Consider the following 10,000-nt stretch of genomic DNA (forward strand, 5'->3'; position numbering starts at 1 on the left):
ACTGTTACTATCGCCTAGGATGCTAACGGTTGGTGCGACGTTTGGCGAACCTGCTGTACTCGATGACACCGGCGTACCAGGACAGCCAACGTTACTGTTCGCTCCGCTACCCTCTTGCCTCATCATATTCCGCCGCCATTTTGCGCGTGCGTTTTGGAACCATACCTGTATATAAAGCGTGATATCTACAAATGTCGATTAATTCGAATTAAAGAATTTACTTCTTTTTTCTTCTCTCCTTCATAAAGGACGATATCAAAAATTTATGAAATGAAATTTATCGATTATGATTTTAATAGATAGAAATTTCTTTCCCACGTTTCGAGTCCCATTATAATTCGTTAATTCTTGAAAAAGAGATAGAAAAGAAAAAAAAGAAATTTAATATTTGAAGATACATATATCTCTTTCTTCGTATTTCGATATCCTCCCGTATTAATTCATTTCGTGTACCCTTCGATTCGGGTTAAAAAAAAAAAAAATTACGGACGTACCGCAAAAGCGATCCGTCCCCTTCTCACCTGAAGTACCCTCTTCGAGAGACCCGTTTTCTGGGCCAATTGTTTAAGATCTTTCGCATCTGGATTCTGATTAATGGCAAAGTAATTCTTCATAGTTCTCAGCTGATGATGCTTGAAACTTGTACGCATGCGTTTAGTTCTTTGGCTCTGATGAACGGGCCCGGGTGAACCTACGGATGCGTCGTATGCTGCGAGCGATTCCATCGACGAGGATAACTCGGTCGGATGTAGAAGTTCTGAAACAACGAGATCAACAACAAGATGCTTTCTCAATCAATCATTAATACCAATCAATTATTCTATACCAATACTATCTATCTGGACTTTACTATATTGATATCATCTAATAATTTTCACATTAATGATCGATCATATGAAAAGCGCAAAATTTTATACTCGCACGACGCTCTTCTACTTACTCGCTAAGATACCGTCTGAAGGATATGAATGAGAAGACCTGTTTATAGAGATAGATAATTATATCTACGTATGCCATTTGATATCAATTGAATATTAATTTCGATAGGAAATATCTCTCAGACCTGTTCGTTCCATTTATCCTTAACGTTTGTTCCTTTTCGAAAAAAAATTCAAGCTCGTATCGAATCGAAATAAAATGAAAGGAAGGAAGGAAGGAAGGAAGGAAGGAAGGAAGGAAGGAAGGAAGGAAGGAAGGAAGGAAAGAAAGAAGGAAGGAAGGTGGGAATCGTCGACGAGGTTTAATCTGGAACGGCGATTGGTACTCGCATAAATCCGTTGGTTGGAATTGAAACCGGTCGACGACGTCGCGAAACCGTATTTTCTCTCTTCTCAAAGCGAAGAAAGACTTCGGCCGATCGAACGAATTCATTTTTCCGTCGAACGTGCTCTCCGTCGTCGAACGGGACAAGGCAAAAAAGTATGTAGGTATCGAGGGAGCAGGAACGGCGAGAGGGAGCGAGGGAGGAGGGCGGGAGAGCGGGGGGGGGGGAGAATTGCGGGGTAGATGGGGTGGTAGAATGGAGTAAGAAGAAGAAGAAAAAGAAGAAGAGGAGGAAGTGGAGGAGAACGAGAAGGAGGAGGAGGAGGAGGAGGACAAGGAGGAGAAAGAGAAGGAAGAGACTCCTCGTTCTGTGCCATCGAAGAGAGTCGCGATTGTTGCGCGCCGGCGGAGCGAAGAAACGTATCCAATAAATAAGACGACGAGGGTAACCATTGAATTCGATCGAGAGAAAGAACGGGTTCCAACGACGACGAAGAGATAGCTCGTGGTGGTGCTGATGCTATTGCTGTTGCTGTTGCTGTTGCTGTTGCTGTTGCTGTTGCTGCTGGTGGTGATGGTGATGGTGGCCTCGGCTCTGTGGAGGGTTTGGTGAGAGCGGAACGGTGGGAGATGGCGGGAGGGGGAGATGGCGGTAGTAGTAGGCTATCCCAGAAGTAAATCCCCGAGCACGTATCCGCCATTACTGTTTATTGTTCCGAACTTCCATTCCCTTGCGTTCGACGATCTCCAAGCATCACGAAAGGGAGATAGAGAAAGAACGAAAGGAACAGAACGAGAAAGAGAGAGAGAAGGAAAGAAGGAGAGAAGGAGAGGAGGAGAGAAGGAGGTGAATGATCTACTATCCTTTTTCTTTTCTCCATTTACGAATCGAGGGCGAAGTTTTCGAAAGCTATAATGTTCTATATTCCTCTCGCGTGTTCTACTCGCGATCGTACGTGAGAGAAAGGGGAAGACGAAAGGACGCGAAGATTTCACGGTTCGAGAATGAGATTACAATTTGTCAAGACGAAGGTTAGAAGGGCGCAAAGGAGAAAGCGGTAAAAGGTAGATACGAGAAAGAGAAAGAGAAAGAGAAAAAGAGAGAGAGATAGACAGAGAGAAAGAAAGAAAGAAAGAGAGAGAGAAGAAGATAGGAGAGAGAACGGTAGGGGGTATAAAAAAAAGTTGAAGGAGCCGGCATTGTGGACGGCCGGCCATTCTGCTGGCAGTGGCCACGTATTGGCCGCGACAGCATTCTTTTCCGGGCAGATCGGCCAATCGATGCATCTCCGCGCCGATACCCATCTGTCACTGTCCGCGTATGCCCTCTAGCCGTTTTCTGTCTCTCTTTCTCTCTCTCTCTCTCTCTCTCTCTCTCTCTAACGTTCTCTCTCTTTCTTCATTTCTTCTTCTTCCTCGTCTTCTTCTTCTTTAGCCAAGCGTAACCGCGTGCAAACGGTCGTAGACGTATGCGAGCGAAATCTGTTTAGATCGACGATGTGCTCGTTCATCGAGATAGAGATAGAGAAAGAAAGAGAGAGAAAGATATATATATATATATATATATATATATATATATATATATGTATATACTACGCTGGTATGCGAGAAAGAAAGAAGGAAAAAAGTATCAAGAGTCGTCGTAGATTCGCGATTAAGGAGACGAGACTCGATCGGTCGATAAATCGTTTTCTCTCTCTCTCTCTCCCTCTCTATCTATCTATCTATCTATCTATCTATCTATCTATCTATCTATCTATTTATCTCTAGGAAGAATGCACGAGATTCGTTCGATCGATCGAAGGATCGGATCGATCGAGCTTACCCTAGTCGATATTATTTCTCTTCCTTCTCGCGTTTTCGGCGAATTTCATTTGATAGGGGAAAAACATCATCTATCCGCTGGATTGTATGTAAGTAAGCGTCTTTAAAGACATTAATGGTTTCCCTGGACTCACTGATTTTTATCGTAAACGCGAATGGATTTACTCTCTCTTCTTCCATCGCCGAGAATGGCCGATGGCGAGGATGGAGAGAAAAACGAAAGCGTTTCGTAGAGAGACGTTGTCGGCCGCGTTGCGTAAGCGACGACGTTCCATACTCGATCAAGTAGAAAATCTTTACTTAAACAAGTTGTGCATCGTGTAAAATAGATTTCTTTCTTTTTATTTCTTTTCTCTCTCTCTCTCTCTCTCTCTCTCTCTCTCTCTCTCTCTTTCATTCCTTCCTTCTTATTTGTTTTGCTTTCTTTTTTTTTCTTTTTCTTTTTTTTTTTGGTTTTTTTTTACTTCTTCTTCTCTCCTCTTCTCTTCGCTTCTATATTCGTTTCTTTTCTTTCCCTTCCTTCCCTTTCCTAACCCCTCCCAACCTCCTTTAATACATAAGAGACGATTAGATCATCGAAGGTGCGAATTTCTGAACGACCTTGAAGTAGAGGAAAAGAATAGGGTGCATTAGGACAAGGAAGAGGGAAGAAAGGGGAAAAGGAGGCGGGGAGGGAAGATGGCAAAACGAGAAGAAAAACGATACGTCCATCCTTCTCGATTCTTTCGATCTATCGCGGGAACGTCGACGCGTTTTCAAGGATTTTGCCGACCGTCGAGAATCAGGGGAGACGTCCAGACGGGATAATTCGAAATCTCTCGAACGAGGCAAAAAGTGTCCCAATTATATATAAGGACAATAAAACGGCGGGAGAAGAGTCCTGACGGGGACCAGTCGGCCGGTTCCCACCCTGTCTCTTTCTCTCTTCATCTCTTTCTCTCTCTCTCTCTCTCTCTCTCTCTCTCTCTCTCTCTCTCTCTATATCTATCTCTCTTTCACACAGATACATACAGACGCATATACACACAGACGTACGCTCTCTTTCTCCTTCGCTCTTTCTCTTTCTCCTTAAGCCGCACCGGGGAGAACTTCATGGACGATTTTATGGCTGTTGGTCGTAAATTCCAACCGGTAGTCCGAGGAGCGATCCTCCGCTCTGATCGCACGTCGATTATAAAATAACTGAGAATCACGCGTACTTACGTACTTACCGCGTACTTACGTACGTCTCTTCTCACGAGTAAAACTCTAAACTCGCAAGTGATGAGAATCGAATTTCCTTTCGTCGTTTCGTGAAATCGTAAAGGCATGAAAAATGTAAGCAATCGAACGAACGAAATCGGTATAAGATTCTCACTTCACGAGTAAGAAACGAGTCGCACGTTCGTTTACCCCTGAAATCTTTTCATCGTTAATTTATTTTACCATCTGGAAGTTGAAAGCTCGACGAAAGAAAGAAAGAAAGAAAGAAAGAAAGAAAGAAAGAAAGGACAACGAATATAAGCAGAGAATATAGCGTGGGACCGTGCAGAGTTCGTCGGACTAAGAGATCTGACGAAAAGAAAACGGATACAAAAAAAAAATATATATATATATATATATATAGAAAGAATGAAAAGAAAATAAACAAATAAACAAACAAACAAACAAATAAATAAATAAATAAACGAAAAAATGAAACAATGCCGGGCTTCGTTGGGAGAAATGTTACGGGGAGACGAAGCGTTTGAAAGACGAAATATAAAGAATTAAAAATGCGATTCATTCGACGCAACGAGATTAAAGAGCATATCCGACGAGTGGAATCGTAGAAACAGCTGCGTAGCGTGCGAGAATTTATTTAAAGAATTCCGGTGTGTCGAAGAGAGAGAGAAAAAAATAAAGAGAAAGAGAAAGACGGAAAAAGAGAGAGAGAGAGAGAGAGAGTGAGAGTGAGAGAGAGAGAGAGAGAGAAAGAGAGAAAGAGGGAGAGTAAAGAATGGCGCACGGTTAACGAGGCAAGTGCGAACGAATCTCGCGATTCGTACTTGCCGATTCTCGAAAGCTCGTGCAAATGTTTGCGCGCCTAAGGAACGAGCCATTATGCTCATTGCTCGGCAAATAATGCAACTCCCTCGACTAACCTGCTCGACTAAGCGAACGAACGATAGAGTGGATACGAAAGCGGGAGGAAAAAGGAGAGAAAGAGAGAGAGAGAGAGAGAGAGAGAGAGAGAGAGAAAGACTCGACGTGGATAGAGTGCGTACCTACCACGTGTTCCTATAGTTTTAAGGACGACGTTTGAAAGCAACCACCATCCCTTCCCCCTCCTTCCCAATCCGCCCGTCAGCCCGCCCGTTTACCATCCGGTCCAATTAGGGTATCCCTCTCTAATATCGACATCTACGATTAGGTCGTCGCGAAACTTTCGTCGTTACGTTATAGTTACATAATCTCTCGAACGATTATCAAACATATTTGCTTGGATTGTTTATCATTGTGGTATTGTTAAATGGAAGGAACGGTCGATTTGATTTCACTTGTCGCTTGTTAATAATAATAATATACATATATATATATATATATATATATATATATAGTTGTGTGTATATATGTATATATTGCGAATATAAGGGATTAGGCGAGAGATCGCAGAGATGGTCGCAGATTCGCTCACCCAACGCTCCGGCGGCCAGCCTCATTGTTACAGGAAGCTCGGACCCAGTGACTTCGGAAAGTTTCCTCTTCCTTGGCCTTCCCTTTTGTACCGTTCCTGAGGACGCGATCGGACTCTGCTCGGCCGTGCTGTAATAAGCCGGAAGCGGCGAGACTCCTGGCGAACCGATGTCTTCTATGCTGCCAGTACCGCTTCCGTAATCCCCGGCGCAGCAAAGCAACTCGTAGTGCGGTCTTGGGATCGACGAGCTCGTCATTCGTGAACCTTGCTGTCGAGTATTCGATTCGCGAGCCTTTTCGTTATCTTACCGAGTTCGTTCGACGAGACTTATCGCCAAACTTTGAATATTCTATTCTCTTCCTTTAGATTTTCCATTGATATTAAACGACGGTGGAATAATATGAATCGTTTAACGATCGACGAAACGAATACGATTTCATACTCGATAATACGAGAATAATCGATCAATCCGTTAAGACGATCGACGCCGAGCGTCGTGCGATCACATACGATCGGGGGCCGTGTCTCCGATCTACGTCGTTCTCGTCGATCGAACTCGTTGATAACAAAGAGACGGCCTTTGGATAACGCTAATCATCGGGCTCGTATTTCTCACCTACAATATACCAAGCCGTCTCTCTGGCCAAAATGATCGCCTTTGTTCAATGCTGTACCGCAGGAGGCGCAATTAAAACAGGTCACGTGGTAGACCAGGTCCCTTGCTCTCATCACAAGCTCCGACGGGAAGATACCCTCACGGCATCGGGAACATCTCGATACTGAGAACAACCTGAAAAATGATTTTTTTTATAAAAATGTCTCCCAATATTATTATTATTATCATTATCATTATCGTTATCTTACTTTTTCTTTTTTTTTTCATCCGTCGTCTTACTTAAATCTTTTTACGACCTTTCGGAACTATAAGGAATGAAGGAAAAAAAGAAAAAAAAAGGAAAAGAAAAGGAAAGAAAAATAAAAGCCTTATTTGAATCGTCGATCTCGAAATAAGTATTAAGATAATCTAATGAAGATCCTATTGGATTATTGCTACATCGAACACGACGTAGTTATAGACGAAGGAAGATGTCCCTGTCGAGAGAAACGTATTTATCGTACAATGGTTAATATTTCATACATCCTGTAAGATATATGAGATCATAGTTTAACCCATCTGCATTGTACGCGTCCCTGTTATGCAGTCGTGCGTTCAATGTCGTTCGATAATATCGCGCGAATTGCCTGCGACATCTTGATAACGATCTTAACGAAAAAACGAACAAAAAGAAAAAAAAATAACAAGAAAAAAGAACAAGAAAAAAGAAGTAAGAAAAAGTACAGAAAAAGAAATGAATAAAAAATAAAATAATTACGAACTCTCTTCGAGGTCTTTATTTTTGTGTCATTAAAAATTCGCACGTAGAATTTTTTTTTTTTTTTTTTTTTTCTTTTTTTTTTTTTTTTTTATTGGAAAAGCATTAAACGTCGATGGATGAAAAAAGGAACGAAAGAAGAAGAAGAAAAAGGAGAAGAAGAAGAAGAAGAAAAAAAAAGAAACTATAAAATGGAAAAAGGAAAAATACGGAAAAAAAAATCCTCATCCGATTTAGAAGTTATTCGTAATGAAGGTTTAAAGTTTCACGAGTTTTTCTTTTTTTTTTTTTTTTTTTTTTTTTTTTTAAACGAGTACGCACGTCACGTACCTACATATGCATATGTACGTCGAAAGAGTAGTTTTGGAATCACACAGCTGGCTCGATTTTACGGATTGTACCTCTCATGCATCCGTCATGCGTGCGACCTCCAGCATTCGAAACGGCACACACCAAAATTGGCACACAATGAACGTTCTCGTGTACATATACGCGTACGGCCTCGTAAATAGAAGGAGGCTAGACTAGATGGGAAAAGAGCTGAGCCTTGGCGGTGTCCATATCGCGTAGCAACGATCGAAACGTAGGAAGACACGCGTTATAGTTTCCGAAGCGCGAAAAACAAAAAGAAAAGGAGAAAGAGACAGAGAGGAAAAGAGAGAGAGAGAGAGAGAGAGAGAGAGAGAAAAAGAAACGGAGAAGAAACGGCAAAGAGAAAGAGGGTAAGAGAGAGACAGAGACAGAGAGAAAAAGAGAGAAAGAGAGAGAGAGAGAGAGACAGGAGGGGAGAGAGAAAGAGACAAAGGGGGTGGCCTGGATCTGGATCGTTGCATATTGCATGGGAGGCCGTTCTGTTCTTCCCTAACGAAGCAGAAACTACCAGAGAGATACTACCGGACGTTCTTCTTCCTCCCTTGCATGGAATCCTGGATATATTATCGCGTAAGTACAACCTTATTGTGGCATAACAACAACAAAAACAAGAAGAATCGAAACAATAATAGTCATCGCGATCGAATCGTCTTTCGACGTAATAATACAATGTTCGTTGAATTTGAGAAAAAAAAAAGAGAAAAAAAAGAGAAAAAAAGAAAAAAGAAAAGAGACATTTCTCTTATGAAATCTCAAAATGTCTTATGATATTAGATTTCCCCATTGACTATCGCAAATATCCACAATGTCGGGTTTTTCTTCTTTCCTTCTTTATTTTATTTTACCTTTATTTTTTTTTTCTTTCTTTCTTTCTTTCTTTTTCTTTTTTTAACAAGTGTCGTAAAAAAAAATACGAAGATATTGCACCAAGAATATAATATTTCGTTCGCAACTCGTCTGATCTGGATATTCCGAATCTACTTGACCTTTAAGTGTATCTCCACTTTCTTCGCGAGAAGGAGGAAACAAAGGAAAGAGGAGAAGTCGCTCATGGAAACATTATACGGCGAATTATCGAGGATAATGGTTCGCGAAGGCGATGTAAGATTCAGCCAGGTCCCCATTCTTCTTCTTTCTCTCTTTCCATTCGCCATTCCTGTTTTCTACGTATACCATCGCATTTCAGTATTTATTGGGGTAGCGTCGAATTTGCATAGGAGCGTCACTTCTGTCCCACACCCGTAAGGTCCCCAAAAGCCCGGTTCCCACCTCCTACCATAGTTTTACCGTCTTCGACTTACTCCGGACCACACAAAATCTATACTAATGGCTGTCTTCTAGGGTGCGGTTGCTATCGAGCCGTTCTTGTCCGAACCTTAAATTCCGCGCGCGTTCGTTGATATAAACATCGATAAATGGAAATCTATCTACTTTGAAACTTACTTTTCATCTTTATTATTCTTATTATACAGATCTATATCTGTTTCGCAGAGAAGCGTAAGCGTTCTTACGATGAGAAACACGATATTAGATAGATATACTCGATCGAAGAAACGGATCACGTTCGCTGAGTTATTTCCAAGGGTATAGAATACATTTATCTACTTTTCGTTATAAATAACGATGATAAATTAAAAAAGAAAATATCTTTCGTTAAGGAACCCTTTAAAAATCATAATTATACGTATATATATATATATATATATATATATATATATATATATATATATATTATGTATGTACGTATTTGTTGGTGGTATACATACATACATGGATATTCCCATTTTGACTTTTGAAATGATTTTACGAATAACATAGAAGCGATGTAATCTTCTTAGCCATGGGGTAAGAGGAGGGGATAAGAGGAGGAGTGGAAGGGGGAAATAACGCTAACCTGTAGTAATCCTCTTTGCAGTATATGTTGCCGTCCCTCGCGAAGCAAGTACGTTCGCCAGCGAGAGGCATCCGGCAATTGCAGCAACGAAGACAACCGCAGTGCCAGGCACGATCGGCAGCCCTTAGGTACCAACGTTCGGCTATCTCCCTACCGCAACCACCGCAGCCAAGGGTGCTTTCCGAGCTGTTGCTCTCCGCCGTGCCAACCGGACGGTTGCTGTTCACGGCACCATCCCCAGCAGGGGGAGTACTACTTCCGCAGCCGACTTCCTTCAGCATCTCGCCATGACCCAGCACTGTCTCCGCCAATACATTCTGCGAACACGATCAACGGCATCGCCGATCCTTTTTCTTTTTTTTTTTTCTGTTTTTTTTTTTTCTTTTTTCTTTTCGTTTTTCCTTTCCTCCCTTCTTTTTTCTCTTTCGTTTTATTTTTTCTTTCTTTCTTTTCTCTCTTTGATCATTTAAAATTATATCATCCGTTTTGTTATATCCAACTCTATAGTTTTCCTGATAGTTTCTCAAATTGAAAACTACCACACGCGTATTTTTATTTCTTTTTTTACATTCATTTATGAGCTTTACTCTCAACACACACACACATATATATATGTAT

General features: G+C 41.4%; 1 protein-coding gene across 7 annotated transcripts in view; it reads right to left on the minus strand.

Moving 5' to 3' along the window:
- Positions 1-10,000, minus strand: part of LOC118446267 (LIM/homeobox protein Lhx2) — a 13,808-nt gene that overhangs the window by 856 nt on the left and 2,952 nt on the right. For 4 of the 7 annotated variants that reach the window (XM_085658654.1, XM_085658652.1, XM_085658653.1 and 1 more), the window contains exons 2-6: positions 9,383-9,699; positions 6,360-6,533; positions 5,744-5,976; positions 495-757; positions 1-165 (exon numbers count right to left, since the gene is read on the minus strand). The exon at positions 1-165 is cut by the window's left edge and continues 856 nt beyond it. In XM_085658654.1, coding sequence (XP_085514780.1) covers positions 1-165; positions 495-757; positions 5,744-5,976; positions 6,360-6,533; positions 9,383-9,663 — 1,116 coding nt within the window. In that variant the 5' untranslated portion in view covers positions 9,664-9,699. The remainder of the gene's footprint in view (positions 166-494; positions 758-5,743; positions 5,977-6,359; positions 6,534-9,382; positions 9,700-10,000) is intronic. The other 3 variants (XM_085658656.1, XM_085658651.1, XM_085658655.1) reach the window with 3 other exon arrangements.

Source organism: Vespa mandarinia, chromosome 8 (genome assembly GCF_050613455.1).
Source record: "Vespa mandarinia isolate Hongniang chromosome 8, ASM5061345v1, whole genome shotgun sequence".
NCBI lineage: Eukaryota > Metazoa > Arthropoda > Insecta > Hymenoptera > Vespidae > Vespa > Vespa mandarinia.